General features: G+C 40.8%; 1 protein-coding gene across 3 annotated transcripts; it reads left to right on the forward strand.

Moving 5' to 3' along the window:
- The first annotated feature begins 825 nt into the window (after positions 1-825).
- On the forward strand, positions 826-22,647 carry clvs2 (clavesin 2). Of its 3 annotated transcripts, none has more exons than XM_081717442.1 (5): positions 827-2,253; positions 3,121-3,295; positions 10,580-10,690; positions 10,868-11,088; positions 22,026-22,647. In XM_081717442.1, exons 1-5 carry the CDS (start codon positions 1,865-1,867, stop codon positions 22,069-22,071), a joined length of 942 nt encoding a protein of 313 aa, XP_081573568.1. In that variant the 5' UTR covers positions 827-1,864; the 3' UTR covers positions 22,072-22,647. The 3 variants fall into 3 exon arrangements, with proteins under 3 accessions (XP_081573569.1, XP_081573568.1, XP_026855491.1); XM_026999690.3 differs by lacking the exon at positions 22,026-22,647 and adding an exon at positions 14,046-18,423 and having other exon boundaries at positions 835-2,253; XM_081717443.1 differs by lacking the exons at positions 10,580-10,690; positions 22,026-22,647 and adding an exon at positions 14,046-18,423 and having other exon boundaries at positions 826-2,253.
- Positions 22,648-22,652: the final 5 nt, after the last annotated feature.

Consider the following 22,652-nt stretch of genomic DNA (forward strand, 5'->3'; position numbering starts at 1 on the left):
GATAGCAATGACTCCATATCGTCAAGTGCCTTTGTGTGTCTATGGGTTATGTTGTGTGTGGGTTCATGTTTTGTGCACAAAAGTAGGCCTATATAATCCCTAGCCCATAGGTGTGTGTGTGTGTGTGTGTGTGTGTGTGTGTGTGTGTGTGTGTGTGTGTGAATGGTAGATAGATAGATAGATAGATAGATAGATAGATAGATAGATAGATAGATAGATAGATAGATAGATAGATAGATAGATAGATAGATAGATAGATAGATAGATAGATAGATAGATAGATAGATAGATATAGATAGACTTTCTGACAAATTGCACATGATGTGTGAACATGCAGACTTATAGTGTAACATAGTGTTATAGTATAATTTAAAAAAAAAAACTAAAAACCTGATTAATAAATTAATCTCTTCCATACGGAAAATATTATCGCTGTTTTCCATTTGTAATGGAATTTTCTATCATGAGAGTATATGTAGCAGAGAGGAAAAGCAAAGCATATAGAGTCCTCGGAAGCAATCGTGAAATCCCCAGTAGGAATTTCGAATTCACTCCTGAAAGACACGGGGAAGTGGTTTTATACGTCATATGGTTAGAATGGTATGGTCCAATGCACTGTTGACGTAATGCTAAAATGTAATATCTTCCTGTCTTTTATGTGTCCCAATCCTCATTTGTGTTTATTAATATGTGATTTAAATCTTATTTACTTAAGTCCAGTGTGTTTGTCTTTGCGATTGGAATGTCTGTTGACTTGTATAAGGACTGACAGACTGTACTCCGTAGGCGAGTCATCCTAGGTTAAACGTCTTCAACATGCATGCATATAGATAACACCAGCAACTGCTCACGACTGCAAAAAAACAATCTCGGTAACAATTAAGAGCTACGAATGATCAAAACTAGGGTACAAAATTTAGACAAGGCGCTGCCTGGTTGCACTTTCTAGAGCAGGTGTTAAGGATGACATGAATAGCGAGTGGTCAATTCCCCCTCCTCCGCCATGTGATGACGGACGGGCTGACTCTGTCGCCGTAGCCGTGGTTTTAAGTCACTTTCACCAGCAACAAAGCAGCAACAAAGCAGCATTGACGCACACCGTCCGCCACAGCACCAGAACCACACGGCGCCGTGAACCTAGGACTGCAGCCGAGACCTTACTGTTACCACAAGATACAAGATGGAAATCAGCTGCTGGGAGAGACCGGCACTGGCGATCGATCTTTTTTCCTGATGAAGCTTTAACTTAATTTTCTTTATATCTGTTACTGCTTTGCCAACATTTGAAATGCACGTTAAATGGAGACTTATGACAAGAGTTGCTGCAGGGTGCCGCATTGCCTGGGCGCTTCATGGTAGGATAGTGTAGCTTAATTTTTTTTCCCATGGTGATAGTAATTTTTAGATCTTTTTGGGTGGGGAAGGATGAATGAACGTCTTCTGTTTTAACGTTTTTTGTGTTAAGGGATTAACGTCGCCAGATTCAATGCTTCCTATTTCATCATTCTCATTCAGCTACGTCTTTGGACCATCGAAGCCATAGACAGGCTGTTTCAATTTATGAAAACGACCGGGTGAATGTACGCAAACTCATTTCATCAAGAAAACAGTAAGATATCTTCATTACAGGTAAAGCCATAACGGCTCAGATCGAGGAGTGAATTGGTATAGCCTACTGGAAATCACAGTGCGTGGTAGCTTACTCAGGACGGTCTCCGAGTTCGGTTTGAATTCGACAGAACCACAGAGAGGAGCATTAGCTTAATAAGTGACGCATTTATAGGTATCGGTTTATCTTACCTTTTGTAGCCCACATTTGCTCGCTATTTCATACGTGTACGTGTTGGTTTACAGTGCGAGGACAATGACTCATTTGCAGGCAGGCCTTTCTCCAGAAACACTGGAAAAAGCCAAGGTGGAGCTAAAGGAGAACCCCGACACTTTACATCAGGACATACAGGAGGTTCGGGACATGATCATCACTCGTCCAGACATTGGCTTTCTCAGGACAGATGATGCCTTCATCCTCCGCTTTCTCAGAGCGCGGAAATTTAACCATTTCGAGGCTTTTCGCCTCTTGGCCCAATATTTCGAGTATCGACAGCAAAACCTGGATATGTTCAAAAACTTAAAGGCTACCGACCCGGGAATCAAACAAGCTCTGAAGGATGGATTTCCAGGAGTTCTGTCGAACTTGGATAGATACGGCAGGAAAATTCTGGTTCTCTTCGCTGCGAACTGGGATCAAAGCAGGTAATATTGGATTTTCGCTAATTGTGGGTAACAGTGCGCAGCATCGGAGCTGTCCTTCAGTAGCTACAGCCACACCATAATTAAGTATGCTTGGCATTTCCCCCTGAGCGTGACGGGTCGAGTTGTGACACTTCCATAGTTTTACAAATTGTGATAATCACTTTTACATAAGGCTGTCTTTAGTAGCACACAACAGACGGACACACATGTTTAGAGTCCTTGTCAGAATTGATGGTTTTGGAAACTGCGTGAGTCCGAAAGAATCGCGTGTAAATGTGTTACATTAAACTCTCTTTAAATTCAGTGACTTTTTACCTTTGTAGTTCATTAACACAAGTAGGCCACAGTGTTGTGTGCACTTGCATGAATAGTGAACATTTGTAGCTATTCGTCAGAATGGAATCTAAAGAAACTCAGTTAATTAGGCTGAGAAGTGCACACAATGCCTCAGTCAATTTCAAAGGTCTTTGAATCCTAGCCAATCACACCACTACCTCAGAGGGCAGCAGAGCCATTTCTATTGGCGCACTACGTGTAACAAACCCCAAAGAGGGTAAATATGGATCTCCATTAACTTGATTAATTTAAGCACGTCTAAAAATTACTTCAGGTTTTCTTAACATTTTAATACATTTCTTGATCGAAGCTTGTCATGGTTTGGGGAAATATCTCTGTGCTTTGGAATGATAGACAAAACCAAAGGTTGCTGTGATGGTCAATATTAGTCAAAAAATGTATGGAAAAATCCAAAGCAATTAAAATGTATTCACACCAGTAGCATAAATGTTCCCTGTTTTCAAATTGTAGCTATGACAGTTGTGTGTGTGTGTGTTTTTTTTAATCCAAAAATATCTAACCTGCTTTTAGATACACATTTGTGGACATACTTCGAGCTATTTTGTTGTCACTGGAAGCGATGATTGAAGACCCGGAACTGCAAGTCAATGGATTTGTGCTGATCATCGACTGGAGCAACTTCACATTTAAGCAGGCTTCCAAACTCACTCCAAGCATGCTGAGGCTGGCCATCGAAGGCTTACAGGTAACATTACACTTCTGTCATGCATTACACTTCTCTCACACGTTACAGTGCCCACGTACATTTATCATCCAGTCTGTTTGGCAACTCATTCAAGTAACATATGTTTGTGTAAACTATTGCTTTAACTGCTTTAATGTTTGTGGCTAAATTATAATATGCATTTGTCAAAGTGTAGGCAGTATAATTTTTCTTGACAGACTCTAAGATGTCAGGGAAGACCTGTTCAGATAAATACATGATACATGAATATTTACCTAAATATTCACATTTATTGTAGCTTTTGTTATTGTTCTTGAAGCTTCTTTCTGAAAGTTTACCAGGTGAATGTGCTTGTGGAATCATCAGAGATGGTGGTCATGTAGGTGATGGTCTTAATGACCAACCAGAAATGAGTACTTGGGCTTAATGACCAATACACAATGAGTACTTGGGCTTAATAGCCAACCAAAAATGAGTACCTGGCCAGTACATGAGTTAGATGTCATAAACTGTAGGTAAATCAGTTCAATTAAAGTGATAAGAAACATGGACAGTCATTTTTTGGAACTCTGTTTTTTTTCTGCTTGCTCTAATCTTTAATCAAACTATGCCCATTTGAACTGTGGGCATTGGTAGCTCAATAGTTAAGTTACTCAACTTGTAATCAGAAGGTTGCCAGGTCAAGCCACACCATTGCCAAGGTGCCACTGTTGGGCCCCTGAGCCCTTAACCCTCAATTGCTCAAGTTGTATTCAGTGTAAGTCGCTTTTGATAAAGCGTCAGATACGTTCCATAAATGTAAATGAACTGCAGAATCCCAATGAGCCTCATAGTGGTTTTCTGTCTCATCTGCACATGAACTGAAAGCAGGTGATTGGGTCTGCTGGAATCTCCCTCTCCAGGAGCATTAGCTATTCTATCTGTAAATCACATGAACAGGAGATGACCTTATGCTCGACGACTTGAAAACATCACATGCATAGCGATTAAGAAGGTGCCCTCCACCACTATCATCACCCATCTGAGCTGTGTCGCTGCTTCTGTTTCTCCCGTTAGGGTGTATGTCAGCATATACCTTTCATGTTCACAGTTGTTGTTATAGTGCAGGAATTCTGTATGTGTTATAACTAGTGAATGCACTGATTAGCAGCATACAGAGAATATCTACTGCAGAGACCTGCGTTTAAATCTGCCATTGCTGGCATGTGGTATCTGTGACTGAGAATATTGCTGTGCTCTCATTGAGGTGAAGGGCAGCAGCAAAGTAACTGTTTATATGGTTTTATAGTACATTGCTTTGTGTGTGTGTGTATATATATATATATATATATATATATATATATATATATATATATATATATATATATATATATATATATATATATATATATATATAATGTTTTTTTCTAAGTTCACTGGAATGAGGTGATGTGCAACCATCACTGATGAAAGAAGTGTGTGCAGCCTTTACATAAAAATGCTGCGTAGCTGACAGTTGGAAAAGATTCACATGCATTAATATGCACTCATTTAGCCCTGTCTTGATGGTCTCACGGACGTGATGGAGAGAGACTGAAATGGAAATGTCTGTGACTAAACTGATGCTTTTAATTATTATTTTTTACATTTTGTTTAATTTTTGTAAGAACTGGATTTGTGATAAAGCTGCTTTGTTACTGGGAATATGTTTTTAATAATCGTATTATTTCCAACATTTCTGAACAATCTAAGCAGTTGTGCGCGTCATGTAATGGAACAACAGAAAGGTAGCTGCATTTTGAACAGACCTCTGATGGTGGTCTTCCGTGGATGAGCCTGACCCCGACGAGTCACGCAGGCCGGTGGCGTAGAGTGAGACCTGTCGGCTTTTATCTGAATGCGAGACAACATTCCATGGCCTCTTCAGACAGATCAGCGGATGAATAATAGATTGTGGTCATTAGCATCTCGCCTCCAGACCGTGCTCGATCGCCAAGCGAGTGGGACTGCGCTTTTGTGGCCATTAATAGGAAAACAATAGCGACGCACGGAAAAGACGGCTGTAGTTAATTAGTCAAATGGAATTGCTCAACAGTTGATGTCTGCAGGCATCGCGATGCTCGTTTTCACAGGTTCACATGGGTCGGTTTTTGCGCATAAGCCGCAACTGTATTTTGCGAATAGCAATTTAACAGTCTGTTCTTGAACTGTAAAAACGTTCAACGGTCTGAGGTCATTCTTGCAAACAAATTTGTATAGGAGCGTCGCTTAAGTTTTCCAACCGTTTAGTGTCGAGCGTTTGAACTCTTAGTACTTTAATATTGCAGCGCTGGCCTCAGCCCTGCAGTGCTTGTGGATACTCAGCTCTCAAAGGTCATTTGAGGCATCTGCAACACATGAAAACAGACCCCTCCCATGTGCTTTTGTGGCACTGAGGCTTGATCTGATTCAGTCTGAGCAGTGCATTTATTATGGACTTTTTCATCAGATGCACAGGTATTAAACATATCACCCTTTAGCAGTGACAGCATATTTGGCACAATGTGTCTGTTTAGATGCGTTTACATTTAAATCTATTACAATCTATTATATTGCAATCTATTACAATCTATTATATTACTATGTATTACAATACAGTGTTACAATGTTATATTAGTGTGACAAAGTAGACAAGCTGTATATTTTCAGGCCCCTTGGAGAAATTTACTCTGTATCACAAGGTTTTGTCGGTCTTAGAATCAAGTAATGGATTCATTAACTGTGAAAAACTTTATTACCTATAAGCAGGTGAATTAATCAATAAATGTTTTCTTTGCAGTGAATTTTGAAAATCATTCTCTTAGAGATGCAAGTTGAAAGATATATTCTTTTGTTTTTTCTTTTTTCTTTTTTTTGAGTATTATTTTATCAGTGTAATAAAACCTTTTGGTAGTTGAATTGCTTTCACTGACAGGGTCCTTCCACAAGCACACCCACGCCTTAATCTACTGTCATTCAACATCCACCAATTGCAACACAGCTCTATGGCAGGGCTGTCTGTCTTTTTAGAAATCTATATTTAACTCAGTGGCAGCAGAATTGTAGTATGGTAGGAGGATCTATAAGGACATTGAAGGAGGATAGTCAAAGAAAATTACTGAAACTTTGAAGTTTCCAAAGGAATGTATATACTAAGGCTTGTCACATACTTTTTTTTTAGTTAAGGATGTCAGTTTTTTGTTTCTGTGGCTTATTGAGTCCATAGATGTGTATTCTTTAACCTAAAAACATATGTAAATGTACATAGAGATTAAAATAAATATTTGTGAAAACATTTAGGTAGAAAAAAGGTTATGATTGGTGAAATGTTGAACCTTTAGTATCGTGTTTAAAAGGGTCCTTGGGGAGCCAAAATGCTGAATCTTTTGGGTGACATTTTAAAAGAGTTTCAGCACAAATGATGGCCAAAAGAAAGAACACTCGATACAGAAGTAGAAAATGGCTGTTCTTTACAAAAGCAATGAGGCAACGTCATCCCCAGCTGAATGGAGGACGACGAACATGAGCACGGCTCTCTCGCAGCACTCTTTGTTATTGCAGCCCTCTGTTGTTTCCTTCTGTGTCTTGGACTTGCCTTTTGTCTCTCTTCGTCTTGAGAAATAACCCATACTTGGCAGCCAATCACAGTGGACCAATCTTCCTCATCCCACCCCATGCCGAGTTTCCCTGGCAACCTGTCCAACCGCCATGCTATGCACCCTCCAGATGGGCTGTGCTCACAGAAAGATACACACTCATGTCACTCAGTCACCATGACTCTGTGTGCATGCATGCATTTGTGTGTGTCTGTATGTGTGTGAGTATCTATATCTGTGTATTTTTATGTCAGTTGCTTGTGATTTAGCTTGATGTATGAGGTTTTGGTGCATGTCTTTGAAAGAGAAGTAGATAGGTCTGACAGAGTGTATTAGAATCAGCTCTCTCTCACCAAGTGTTGTCAGGTAATTCACACAGCATTGCCTGTCTTTTCCTGGAAATGCGTTGAGGTTTAAAAGGTTTAACTGCTACAGGTCTAATGACGCTGAGTGGCATCACATTTTCAACTGCCATGGATGATAAAATCTTATTCAGCATTTACATATATAATAAAGTCTAATTGATGCACCTTTCTGAAAATTCATTAAAAAAATAAATTAGTTTTGAATCAAGCAGTTGACTTTATGAATAAATAATAAAGAAGGAGACTCAAGCTGGGTTTCAGCATTGATTTAAACAATCAAAATCTTTTAAAGTCTGTATGATGTTGCAGATCGATTCAGATAGCCAGAGTGACAGGTTTTTCATGGCCATTCCAAAAATAGGTCATTGGGCCTCTTGCCTCCTAATGATTGCATTATCAGATCTGCGCACCATTATGGGATGAGAGCATCCAGCAACAAAAAAAACCCTACAGATTACAGGTTTTAGTGGAACAGCAGCTGGGTGGCCAGTGGGCAAGTAATCCCCCTTTATTATTTATATCCAAATCTTTATCATAAAATCTGCTGATTCATTTAATAAAGCCTGTTTGTTCTGACTGGCAGTCTTATACCTGTGCATGTATACCAGTCAACTTCATAATCTTTGCTTGGGCAGCATTGTGCAAAGGGCACAGGGTGTATGTAATATTTATTGGGCCAGCAGCAGTTTTCGTAGTGCAAACACAGGAAGGAGGGCGTGGAAGACAGAGACACTTCCAGGGGAGATGTCAGAGACCCCGCCGAGCTGGAGCAGTTTACACAAGAAACAAGGCAGCCTTTCTCACTGTGGCCAGTCTGGAGGGCCAGGTCCAGCAGAAAGCCTGAGACCTCATAGCTGGGGGCCAAGAGGCAGAATTTGAGGGTCTTTGTCTGGCTGGCTGATGAAAGGCATAGCAACTTTCTAGTTGTACCTGCCATTTATACTTAAAGTCACTCCAGCAGACCTTCTGTTACAGACATGACCTGCTACCTGGTGTCCAGGCTTCTGCATTCTTCTTTGTGGCTACCTTGGGAAATATCTGCGCAGATGCGTCTGGCAAGCCTCTGACAGCTGTATTTTGCTTGTAGTGTGCGCTACAATCGTTTGCGTTTGATGCATTTGTGTGGCTTCCCTCTAAAGACTTGCTCCAGATACAGATTTAGTGGCATGTGTGGCAACATCAGCTGGCATGCTTTTAGTGGAGGCGGCTGTTGAAGTATGCATTGACTGGTGTGCATTATTTGTTACAGGAACCATGTTAAAGCACTAACCTCTCTACAGGCTGCAGCTTTCAACAGAACTCGAGAATATGGATATTTCTTTAAAAATAATGACCTCAGTGGAGTTCACTCCTGCTCAGTCAATAGGTCCTGACAAGATGAGAATGTCAGTCACTAACCAAATGAAACTTGGGGACAAAGAGACATCATATAGAGCAAGGATGGAGCCATCATACAGAGCAAAACAAACAACATGAAATTGCCTTGATGCACTGTCACAGACTGTCATATAAAATGTATGTGTCCTGGATCTGTCACAGTTTATTTTTGAGAGCACCACTTTCTTCTCTGGCCAAATTCAATGGACTGATTCACCTAAATCCATGAAAGCAAACTGATGAGCTCATGTTCCATATACTATTAATGAGAAAAATGGTCCATTCTTTAAAGAATGTGTCTCTGCTTCCTAGAACTCTCTTTTTATGTAATGAAAAAAGTAAGTATTCCACTGCTTAAAAATCTAGCCATGAGCCATAGATCTGACCAGGCTGTGTACAGCCCGAGAGAATAAGGGGTGGAATGATAGTATATTTAATGAATTATGCCTCATTATTTGGCTTGGAATATTGACATAAATGTATGTATTAACAGCCCTATAAACTTAGATTCTATTTTTACACCACTGATTGAAACTAGATCCAATTTGTGTTGTGAAATAGGATCCGTTTTCAACAGAAATATTTTGAAATAAGAGTTTCTGTTGTGTTGTTGTCAAATGATCTTGACAATGTAGATGCACCATAACTGCTGTTGATGAAACACACCTTGTTTAGATGTTTTCATATGAAACATGACATAGTTTTGGAAGAGCTGAGTGCTTCTATATTCCTGAGCAACAGATGAACATCTAATTTACTGAATATAAGTTCCTATAAACAATAACAGTCTGGCGTAACACGGCAAGCGTGTCCATTTGTTCATGTTCAGTTCTAGTGTGTAATACACTTCTAATGCCATATCCCAAGCAACAATTGGAAGGCCTCCTAGCTGAATGGCTCCATTCTGAGCCAATCAAAACAGTTCTGTGTGAGCTTCCTCTCCACCCCTCTTTGGTGCCTCAGTGCTGTGGCTCAATCAAATCTCAGTGGCTCACACAACAGGAAGAGACAGGTATCACATTGTCCAGTTTCATCTCTTATGTTCATGTCTGTATCCCATGTGCCAGTCTGAATGGTGGGATTGCAGGGGTCAAGAACTACACTGGTTGGCGTTGGTTGGTTTATGTTCTATGGCTCACCCCTCAAGTCCAGGCTAGGCTTCATGCCTTCACGCCGCTCGACATCAGCCAGGCCTGCATCTCCTCCTGGGAACTTCAACCCTGACAGCAGATGTTGCCTGTGCTCGGCCTGGTTTCCCGGTGGCCACACCCTTGCTCACGCCCATGGGCCTGAACTGTGCAGAACAGTTTAGTCACTGCCTTAGATGCTCTGCCTTTAGAGTGTCACCTTGAAAGAGAAAAAAACCCGAAAAGCATTGTTCATTTTTGGAAAACTGGGAGTGGTCCACTTTGTTTCTAAATATGAATAGTAGTTAATTGAAACAGTATATATTAACTTAACTGTATGTATTAAAAACTTACATTTATTGCTTTCTTTGTTTCTGAGACTAATCTTTTTATAATCAAAAATCCCAATTTAGGATTAATCAAGGGATTGTTCAGGTCAGGCTTTAAATGTTCACTGCATATTAGAGCGTAAATCATATGGAGATAATAACAGCTAGGTGATTATTAATCTCTTGGGGTGAATCCTTCATTATCCTTCATTAGCCTTCATATTCTGGTCATAGGCGTGAAAGTACTCAAAACCACCACTAATGTGTCACATGTCAACATAATTTTCCTTTTGCCTGGGGGAAACATGGGAATTCTGGGACTGAATTTGCTGTAATCTGATTTGTTTCTTTTTACAAGTACTGTGTTCATTATACATTATAGTTTTATATACACTAATTTAAACAGCCATACAACTAAATGTGATTTTTTAAAAATTGAATATGAAGGTAAGTGGATATTTTAATTGTTAAAAGCTGGGAAACATTCATTTTTGTATTCTTTTGATATTTACAGGATAGCTTTCCAGCCAGGTTCGGAGGGATTCATTTTGTTAACCAGCCATGGTACATCCATGCTCTCTACACGGTCATCCGGCCCTTCCTGAAGGACAAAACAAGAAAAAGGGTGGGTGAGAGAAAAAGAGAGAGAGAGAGAGAGAGAGAGAGAGAGAGAGAGAGAGAGAGAGAGAACTAATCAGATTAGCAGAGACATCAATAACTTGATAGAATGTGCCCAGATAAGGGCCAGTCAGACCCCAGATAAGTATTAACTGTTTGATTTCCTGCTGTGTGGCCGGTGCAGATCTTCATGCATGGGAATAATCTGAACAGCCTGCACCAGCTGATCGTGCCAGAGATTCTGCCCTCAGAGTTGGGTGGCATGCTGCCTCCCTACGACATGGGAACGTGGGCCCGAACACTGCTTGACCACGCCTACGATGAGGACACTGACTACTGCCCCGAGTCCTACACCCTCTCGGTCAAAGACCTGGAGAAAGATCTGTCCCCCAAATCCATGAAGAGGTCAGTACTCCCCAGTCCCCATATGATGTTTGTGTTTGTATTACGAACATGCACATTTGATTAGTGTTTGTGTGTTGTTGTGTAATTCAAACTGCATCCTCAGAATGATTCGCATTGAGTTGCTGACAGTCTGTTGCCGAGTCAGATGGTTGTGAATTCATAATGGGCACACTTAACAAAAGGTGGTGTTTGTGTGACTGTGTGTATATGTATGTTTGGTGTGGTTTTTCTTTATTAAAACTGTTTCAAGGTTATTCGCATTCCGAGGTTATTTCGAGGTTCTCTCACAGGGAAATTATGATTAATGAGAGACACAGGAATCGGTGGTTAGCATTAAGGAATAACACAGTTACACTGACTCATTTGGTGGCAGGCTATAGAAACCCAGAATTTGTTCATTCCATGATAATGTTCATGTCTTCTGAATCATCCTGGGGCTTTCAGAGGAAACTGATTTTTCAGCTATAAACTGAGCAGCACTTCTCCAAAAATGTTGCACACTCCTTGTGATTACAAGCATTTACCACAATTTAATGCTGATAGGCCAATATTGTGCTTGTTTGAATGTTTGCTTACGTGCCGTGTTGTTTTATCGTTCCCTGGTAGATTAAGTTACATTCACAAGCCAATTTCAGTTTAAAGTCTTACCTGCTGTCTCCAGAGTTTGGGCTTACCGGGTCATGAATTCATAGTTAGACCACAAAAGGCCCTTCCATGAGTTGCCCTCAGTGAGTGATGGGCTGGGCTGGGCCCGTGTGCTGGTAACCGGAGCAGAAGCAGATGTGATGGAGCTTTTCCTGACTCTTCCACTCGCGCTTCCACAGCCCGTGCAGCACCACAGAGCGCTCCGTGATGAAAGGCTTGCTGACGTTCGCACGGGTGAGCGCTACTGCCCCGGGCACAGAGGCTTCAGTAGCGCTCCGTTCTCAAAACACAGCCATTTGCGTCCATCACAGCCTTGCGGCGGAGGTTGTGCTCTTTCTGGTTCCGTGCACTCACGGCGTAGAAGGTCTCTTTAGTCCTGCAACGATTTTGTATTACCCAGCAGATTTCCAACCTACTTGTCGACTTGAACTGGCAGTGACAAAGAGATGGCTGAAACAAACTCCTTGGGAGGGCCTTTCCTTTCTGAACCTGGTGTGAGCTCAGCAGATCTGTGCAACGTTGGATCATTGCCGTAGATATTCCTGCTCCCACAGCCACTGCCCAAACAGATCACAGAGACTTTTATTGTTTTTTATTTGATGATAACTTGATTTCCCCAAGCTCCATTATGTGGTTTTTCTTTTACTAATCATCCAATGGAAAACAGTGTTGTGAATAATTTGTTAATTTGTAATGTCTGCTCAAAAATTGCCAACCTTACCTGCAAGTCCTTAAAAGGATACATTAAGAGTAATTACATCAGAGTGATTGTCTACCTGCACATCCAGAAAGTCATGGGGACATTTTATCAGCAGTTTCTTTCTCTACACTAAAGTTGCAGTGTGTGGTATACCGCTGTGGTTTTTGTCCCATGAGACGCTGAAAATATAAAGCCAAGATACTTGCAGTGACATCTCATAGACAGTGAATCTCAAGTGCAGTGTGAATAAAGAGGCATTTATTAACACAAGCATGCGACCGAATTAAAAAGAGCGACCTGAGAAAACAACAGTGAATAGAGCATCTTCAGAAAACAACGGTGAATAGAGAAGCTTCAAAAAACAACGGTGAATAGAGCAGCTTCAAAAAACAACGGTGAATAGAGCAGCTTCAAAAACAACGGTGAATAGAGCAGCTTCAGAAGACAACGGTGAATAGAGCATCTTCAGAAAACAACGGTGAATAGACCAGCTTCAAAAAACAACGGTGAATAGAGCAGCTTCAGAAAACAACGGTGAATAGAGCAGCTTCAGAAGACAACGGTGAATAGAGCAGCTTCAGAAAACAACGGTGAATAGAGCAGCTTCAGAAAACAACAGTGAATAGAGCAGCTTCAGAAAATAACGGTGAATAGAGCAGCTTCAGAAAACAACGGTGAATAGAGCAGCTTCAGAAAACACATGAATAGCTGCAGCAGAGTCTCTCAGCAGAGGCTGTGGTACGAAAGCAAAGGACTGGAGACGTGCCTGTGGGCTTAAATAATAAGATGAATATGGGACAGGTGTGCATAGATTAGTGAAATAATAAGGGGATGGAGAGCGAGGGAGGGGTTGTGAGTGTGATTGATGTGTGCGTGAGGAGTTGGGTGTGTCTCGCTGGCTGGATGCTGGGTGGACCGTGACACTTGATACTTGTTGAGGGCCAGTTTCTATAGATTCTCGCCCTGATTTTGACTTAGGTGCAATGACCCTGCAGCTCTTGATTTGATTGAACTGCTCAGTAATTACTTCAATGTGGAAAGGGTTAAAATTTAAGGGCCGAATTTGAGTATCAAGGATGTAAATCTTCAGAGTGCCAATACCATGGTGATAGTGTTTTTAGGAGGAGGTTTTTTTGCATCATCAATTTGTCTCATAAAACGGGATCATGTATGCTGTTTGTTTCCTTAGAATGTCCTGATGTTACAAGTCACCAGTATCTTCTGTCGTATAAATGCATCTGTCACAGTGAACTGGCCCAGTTTTGTGCATGATAAATGGTAGTGTGCTGTCCTAAAAGCTCCTTATGCCTCCACTAGGTGCATTATATCTCAAATAGGCCAGTGCTGTGCCCTGTGTGTTTGTTCTACTAAATGACCTTCCTGGCTCAATCAGCACATGACACACCAACTGTCAACATGCACCATAGTAAATGTTAAAGATTAAATGCTCAGCCTTTACATTACATCTCTCTATAGCTTCCTCTATATGCTCCTCTGTATTAGCCCATATCATTGTTGGGCATGTGTACCTCTAATTAGCACTAGCTAATGAGGCCACTAGGTGCATGCCGGACCCCCTCTAAATCCCGGCGTGCTTTATTCATGCGTGCAGGTCCCAGTCAGTGGTGGAGCCCGGAGTGCTTAAACGGCCAGAAAAAGGGAAAAGCGAGGAGGACAACATGCAACCGCTGCTTTCGCTGGACTAACAGCTCCGAGCTCCTCGGAGCTTAAAGCCTGGACGCAGGCGAAGAGGGCACATGTTTCCTTCAACCACAGGGGAAAATGTACAAAAAATAAAAAAATTTCAAGGAAGAAAGAGATGGAAGATGTGGCAAGCCCCCTGGAAGTTAAGCGGGGGGGGAGAAGTGGTATTTTTGGAGCAAAGAGCTCAAAGGAAGAATTCCATATGTAATTGTTAAGTGCCAATTTAAGTCTGTAAATACATGTCAGATTTAAGCTTAGAATGTGGGGAAGGTAATTGTGACACAAACACATGTAAAGATCGCTGTGAATATTCTGTACGTGCTTCTTGTAATGCGTTTGTGAAGAGCGCTGTTGTCAGATACCGGCGGGGGGCGAGGCATTGTGGTGGGGTGGGTCCGGGCGGGGTGGGTGCGGCTTTTGGTATTTCCAATGTCCAAATCACCAAGTGCAGCTCAGGATCTATGATCGTGATTAGTACCTAAAAGAGCAAAGCATATGGCTTTTAACTGTGGCATACAAGCATATGCTGCTTTCATCTGATGGAATACCAAGCACCCATCATTCAGGTCTTGAGCTTTCAAAGCAAATACCCCTTTACACCACAGCAAGGCATAGTGAATTATAGTTTTTTTTTCAAGATGCTATTTCTGCACAATTCAGCAACTATGGGCTGGGGGTTGGTTGTTCACATTTATTATAGTGACAGAAATGTCAGTACATTTCCATCTTCATTTACAGTTGTTAAGCAAAGACTGCACTTAATTAAGGTCTTGGCTAGGAATGGTACCTATTATTCAAATAAATATGGAAATGATACTTCTTCAAATACTTTAAAAACAGAATAGTGTTGACATTGTAATAGGCCTGCATATATTGTCGATATATCAAGAGCAAATTTTGCAGTCAAAGTATTTTGCAGTTTGCAGTCTGTGATCCTATGATTTTCAGTTTGGAAAATTATTTCTTAATTATGACATAATTGGGTCATTTTTTATATGGACCAATGAGTTATGGATGTTCATAAGGAAAATAAAGTTAGGTATGCTCGTAGTTGGGAGTGTACTACGCTCAGAAGTGTATGGTTCACTAATGGAAAGTAAAAGTCCTCCTCAGGATTTCATTCCATCTGCTTAGCTTTGCTAATTAGCCCAAGCCAGCAAATACTTAATTAGTAAAAACAACAGGGTGATACAAATTCAGGGCAGGACTTTTACTTTGTGAGCATGAACCTTTGCACCTCTGACTGTGTTCAACGTCCAGTGACAGTAAGAAAAGGTCTTGTTTCTGATTAGGCCTGCTAATGCTAGATAAAAAAAATCCCAGTGTGAAAGAATTAAAAAGGCCAAAAAAATCACAACCACTGGTTAATGGCTTTTAATCATGATTCAGAAACATTATCCAGTGCATACGCTACGTTTCATACCCTCTTGCGAGTTTACATAAGATAGCAGAATGAAGTTGATAGCAGAATGAAGTGGAGTTCTAACTGCAGTTTGTTCCATTTTTGGTTCTAATTGATTAGCACTGAACATGACGTAGAATTGAACACTGGTATAAATTATGATGTGTCTAGTTTAGGCAATTTTAGTAAACACGTAGAGCTGCTTACTGGAGATGTTTACCACATGGTTTGGCCTAACCATGTTGCCTATACTAAAGATTTGGCCATGTCTGTAGTAGTTTCTAGGTTGGACTTTGATCTCTGGTTGATCTTTGCAGATTGCTTCATTGTCTGGTTTTCTGTTTTGGCTCGAAAATAGTGTTTCCCAACACTAGTACTCTCAGAGCTTTGCACTGCTTCTTTTAAAGGTGATTTTCACATTGAGTATTTTTACCCAAGCCTTAGTTCAGTTATTTCAAAGCTGCTGGTCTGATTTCACAATATGTATCATTTTGCTGATCGCATGCAACTTTATCATCGAGATGAGTATCATCATGGTAACGTTTCACATTAATGGCGCATGCGCTTGTTGTTTTATTTCATGACTGAGCACAGGCCATGGTCCAGGCAACATTCTCCTGTAATGCGAGCCAAACCATACCACAGTTCTACTGGAGCCGTTCTTGGGTACCTGTCGGTAAAGTCCTGTTCGGTTGAGTTTGAGAAAAGCTTTTACTTCAGCAATTTCTTTGACACAAACCACACTGTTATTTGGGCTGAACATGGTAAAAGGCACCTTGGTGGGTTTTTTTTAATTTTCTGCTTCCAACACATCCCCTCACTTTACAATAAGATAATTTAAGTATAAAACGAGCTCAGAAAACATGCAATGCAGGGTTACTCCAGGGACAGGACTGGAAACAACCAAATTTGGAAAAAACAGCTACAGCCTCTTCTGCCCTCCTAAAGACATTACAATTTTTTTTCATTCTCTCCTGCTTGAAAGTACAAGTCACAGTAAGACTACGACCCCCAAAAAGCACACTGATGGTGCAGTATCTTGCTTAAGGAGGATTAAATGTAAGAGGTGGAACATTAAATTGTCCTGGAGTACCACACTATTTTACCTGATCTAATGTAGTTTGGAAAGTTTAAGGCCAGTTTACATCAAAGATTTGCTCCTCAACGAGCATCCACCACTTGCAACTTGAATCAAAATAGGTAAAAAAAAAAACAAGGCATTTTGCACCGAAACAGTGAATTGAAGCTTTTCCATTTGGGGAAAACAGCTGGTTCACTTTGTTGTGACGTATCTGATAAAATGGATAGCCAAAGATAGCCATTTTAACAAATTAAAAACAAGCACAAGCTAATCAACTGACATTCGGAATCCCAGACTGTAAATTACTATGGGTTAATTTGAGGCTATTTTAATAATAAACACATAGAGCTCCTTTCTGGAAACATATGGTAAATACATATAGAAAATGTCATCATGGCTGTGTACCATTCTGAAGTGACTTTGTCTTGTTGTGGATCTTAAATTTAAACTGGCCTTAAGACAGTGGAGCCATACACTGTAGCCTGTTCTGCAGTACACCTGGCTCAGCTCCAAAGGGCTCAGTAATTACCTGATGAGTCCAGTGAGGTGTGCTAGACTGAGACTAAGGCTTGGGGGTTTAAGAGTATGCTGACGAATGAAATAACGGTACTGGGAGAATGTTCAACTTCAGTGCAGAGGTACTTTAGGACCAAGACTCAGATTTAATTAATGATTGTGTATTATGTGTTTGTGCAGAGAATATATGTACATGTAAGATAAGATAAATCGAGAACTTTCAGAGATCTTCAGATGGACAAAAGGTTAGAAGACTGCTTGGTGCAAGTTCAGTGCAGTAGAGTTTTAAGGCAAAACTTACATAGGTTTAGATCTAGATAAGCCATGTGCGTGAGTGTTTTTGTGCTTATGTTTCCACATACGACTTTCAAGGGCATATATTAGGTGTGTACTTTTATTTTTCATTTTTATTCTGATCAACTCTAGACTGGAGAGTTCCTCTAGCAGACTCGGGAAGTTAAAAAACACAAATGGTAACATTATGGATTCAAGAAACGTCACATAATGTTTTTTGCTGCTCTGTGTTCTGCCAAAAGATTCCCTACAGCCAGTCTGTATTAGTTTCCCAGTTTTTATAGAGTTGTGACATGTAAAAATTTAGGATTTGTTTACCAGCAAAGTATTTACAGTTGTTGGTCCTCAAATGGTGCTGTGGATTGAGCCGGGTTTGGGACGCTAGTATCACTGTTGCGACCAGTGTTATAGGACATCATTAATTTGTCCTTTGTACTTCAAGTCATGCAACATTGTGGACAGCCTTTTAAAAATATTTTTACGCGTTCTGAATGTTTCTCAAACTGTCTTCATGTTCACGCCTTGCTTTCTATGAGCACACTCATGTGAGTATTGAGTACATGTATTACCACTACAACCAAAGCCACCCAACTGAATGAAACCTAGAGGAGTCCTTTGCTTTTCTTAAAAAAAATGTTGCTATAGGAATATTTCAGTATGATTACAGTATTTCTTGACTATTGAAAGCATTGTTTTTTCTTTAGTTGTTGATTTATCTTGCATATCACCTTGATTGTATGTAATAACAACAACAACAACAATAATAATAATAATAATAATAATAATAATAATAATAGAAATGAAAGGGCCTGTACAGTACAAAGGTATCAGAAAGAAACCCGTGTGTGATTGAAAGGGGTGTTTAGAACAGGAGTAAATATGTGTATATGTCTTTAAGAACATAATGCTGAAATAAGTTATGTAACTGAAACAGAACTATGAAAGATAGAACCAATAAATATTGATACATCTCGTTTAAAAGATGCCTGTTTATTTATTTAAATGTTTAGTCTCTTTGTTTCTTCGTTTTGCGTATTTGTGTGTTTTTATGGTGGGCAGTGCCTCAGAGCTGTTATTCCTTGTGCCACCTGACTAAGACCTCTCAGAAGATGCAGTACTGGCCTGAGAAACGCTGGGTTACATGTGTTTTGGGCTGAGTACATGAACAGATTATAGAACCTAGCTGTCAATAACAAGCCTTTGCATCATCAGGCCTTGTTTTCTTTCTTGAAAAGGAGGCAGGTAAGTTCTGGACTAATACAGGAACCTTCCTCTCACCCCTGTGCTACCCACTGATGCTCAAACCCCCACACCCACCGCACGCACACACAGCATGTTCACGCTCCGCAACACATGAAGGTCTCCTGCATTATTTAGTGCAGGATTCCCTGGAATGCAGCAGAGTGACCCCAATGGTGCAGCCTGTGTTCCACTGCCTCGCAGCCAACCACAACGATCAGTACTAGCGGGGCCTAGACTAATTAAAACATGCTTGTCAGAGTTCAGGCCTGTGTTGCAGCATCAGCTGCATTTTTGTATGCTAACCTACAATTCTGCAGAGTCTGCATGAGAGGAAACCGAGCTCTGGCGTCTGTTGGCTCGGGGCCAGTGAAACGCCTTCATCAGTAAGCCTACTGTGTTTAACTCTAGGGCCTTTTCCCGCCTGCTGAGATGCCAGAGTTAATACCAGAGTCACAGCCAAGATGCATACTTGAGCCAGCAGCTTCCATATTGTACAGCTTGCTCTGGACTAAAGCAGACATTCTCCCATGGAGGAGAAAGAAGAGAGGTTGCCCTAAGGGTGCTTCACTGCTGCTATTGCGACTCTTATATTTCATAGCATCCACGTGCTATGAAAATACGTGGAACGTGTAGAGTGGAACACTGAACATGCCATATGCAGATTAATCACATGGGTGCTGCTGTTTTTAGTGTTTTGTTGTTTTTTTTTTAATTAAATTCTTTAAATTACATTTTAATTAACAATTTACATATTTGATGTATTAGAAGGGCATTACAAAATAAAAGTGAGAATGCACGGACTACAATTACATTACAAATTACTTTACAAATATTACAAATATCCTATTAGAGATGCTTTAGGCCTGACAAGATCTCGCCTAAACAGAGAGGCAATCTGTTTGACATTTGCTCCAAACAATTCTAGGTCAAGCGCAATATGGTGCCAAGATTTGTTTGGCAGGGGCGGGGTGGCAGGAACTGGGTGGCTTCGAAATCATTGTTTATATGGAGAGGCAATCCTGTGCTAAGCATACAGCACACTGCAGCATTTCAATTCCCTGACTGACCCACATATCCACACCCATCAGCCAATATGACCTGCTTGAGTTACTCACACAAGCTGGGGGCCCGAGCCTACACCTGGGCTAAGATTATCTTTATTTTATCCATGGAGAATTTGGCTTAAAATAGTGCCTTACTCTTAATGGTGCTCTTAGTAAATGAGGGCTAAGTCGGCAGGGAGGTGGAGCTACACAGAGTCACAGTCTGTTCAGCTGTTCCTGCACACACACACACACACACACACACACACACACACACACACACACTCACTCACACACACTGTCATGTTCGCTGACCGGAGCTTTTCCTGTTTGCCAGGCTTCATGATCTCTTCTGTGTGTTCCAGTCCTTAGTTTCGTTTTCTGCACCCCCTCGTTTGTTTTCATTGCTTTCACCAGCCCCTTGTTTATAGTCTTGTTAGCTTTGTATATTTAAACCGTGTCACTGCATCTTAGGTTTGTTGGTCATTTCTAATTCCATTTCTATGTATCTTCGATGTTCTGACTCTGCCTCGCTTATGGTTACGCTGTACTCGTTCTCTGTGTTCCAAGTTAAGTTACTCTCTCTGTTTACTATTGTCATTCTGCTGTTAGTGTTATCTCTTGTTTGGTTCCTACATGCGTTCTCTTGGTATTCTAGTTTATGTTGCCTTCTTTGTCTGTATTGCCTTCCCGGTTCATGTTCGTTAAGTTGATTCTGTTCTCCTGTCCGCTGTACATTATCTCAGTGTGCTCTCCTAAATTTCTTTCCTGATGTATAATCCCACGTCGTAGTCTAGTCTCTTTCCTCATCGCTTTGCTCCCTTTAGGTTTCTTTCCCCTTAGTTAACTCATACAAGTGTTTGGTTGTCCTCGTAAATCTGTTACCTGTAATTTAGTCTTGGTCATTGTTTGTTTACCTAGTTGAGTAACCCAGTTCTTTGTACTCCCCTTCCTTGCTTTTTACCCTGTTTGTCTGAGATTTATGCTTCATTGTTATCCAGTAGGTTCCCCCTTAATATTTAGTCCCCTTATTTATCCAGTGCTCACCCTGAATTGGCCCCTCATCCTTTTTGTTTGTTCCTGGTGTTTCTGTTATTAAACTAGTCATTTATTTACATTGTCCTGTTTATTGTTTTCACTGTCTTACCCTGTTTGGGATTCTGCTCGTTCTCAAGTCAAAGGCGCTGGTACTTTGCACGTGTGTTCGCCCTCACACATACACACACACACACACACACACACACACACACACACACACACATATAATGCTAGCTAGCGATCTGGAGAAAAATAAGAGACCACTTCAATTTTTTCTTAAATCAGCATCTCCACATGTACAGCACCCATTCAGTTCAAGTGTTTGTTGAATTCCTACAAAGACACACCTCATTCTACTCAATGAGATGCTGAATACGTGGTCACCTTAACAAAATCCTATTCTAACAAGCAACAGTATAAAAACCAATGTTGCTGTCATCACTATTCTCTTGTTATAGAACCAGCTGGATGAGAAAAGCAGTGCTAGGACTACCCAAAAAGTAAGTGTCATCAAAATACAGCTACAGACCATGCCAAAGGTGTTGAAAAAGGTTCTGAATGAGGAAAACAAGGGTTCAATTGTAGCTTTACTGGCAGATGGAAACAGTGAGCGTCAGGTTGCTTCAGTCTTGAAAATGTAAAAAACTGTGGTTCATAAGAACAAGGTCAAGCAGCAAACACATGGGACAACAACAGCTACAGACTGGCAGAGGTCGAAAACGACTCTCTACCGACCGTGATGATCGCCACCTCATTCGAATGTCACTTAACAACTGTAAGATGATGTCAAGTGACCTACAAAATGAATGGCATGCAGCAGCTGGGGTGAATTGCACAGCGAGGACAGTTCGAAACAGGCTTCTGGAGGCAGGGCTGAAGTCATGCAATGCTAGAAAAAAGCCCTTCACCAATAAGAAGCAAAGAAGAGCCAGACTGAAGTTTGTTTAAGACCATAAGGATTGGACCGTAGAAGACTGGAGTAAGGTTGTCATCTCTGATGAGTGCAGTTTTCAGCTTTGTCCAACACCTGGTCATGTAATGGTTAGACGGAGACTTGGAGAAGCCTACAAGCCAGAGTGTCTCGCACCCAGTATGAAATTTGGTGCAGGATCTGTGATGATCTGGGGGTGTTTCAGCAAGGCTGGAATCAGGCAGATTTGTCTTTGTGAAGGACACATGAATCAAGCCACTTGCAAAACTGTGCTGGAAGAAAACTTGCTTCCTTCTGCTCTGACAGTGCTCCCCAACTCTAATGATTGTTTTTTTCAACAGGACAATGCTCCATGTCACACAGCCAGGTCAATCAAAGTGTGGATGAGGGACCACCAGATCAAGACCCTATCATGGCCAGCCCAATCTCCAGACCTGAACCCCATTGAAAACCTCTGGAATGTGATCAAGAGGAAGATGGATGGTCACAAGCCATCAAACAAAGCTGAGCTCCTGGAATTTCTGTGCCAGAAGTGGTGTAAAGATAGCCAACAGCAATGTGAAAGACTGGTGGAAGGCATGCCAAGATGCATGAAAGCTGTTATTAAAAATCAGGGTTATTTCACCAAGTATTGATTTCTTGACTCAAATATTGACTGAAATATTAGTACTGTGTTGTTTATAAATGAATATGAGCTTGTTTTCTTTTCATTATTTGTGGTCTGAAGTTTCTGTGACTGTTTTGTTATTTTGACCATTAGTCATTTTCATTAAAAAACATGCTCTAAAATGCAATATTTTTATCTGGAATTTGGAAGAAATGTTGCCAGTAGTTTATAGAATAAAGCAAAACTGCTCAGCCTGGTCAAACACAAACCCATCAATGTAAAACTAGAGAAACTGATAATTTTGTAGTGGTCTCTTATTTTTTTCTGGAGCTTATATATAAATTGAAATGACTCAATATAT

Source organism: Electrophorus electricus, chromosome 7, assembly GCF_041902795.1.
Source record: "Electrophorus electricus isolate QZ-2024a chromosome 7, ASM4190279v1, whole genome shotgun sequence".
Lineage (NCBI taxonomy): Eukaryota > Metazoa > Chordata > Actinopteri > Gymnotiformes > Gymnotidae > Electrophorus > Electrophorus electricus.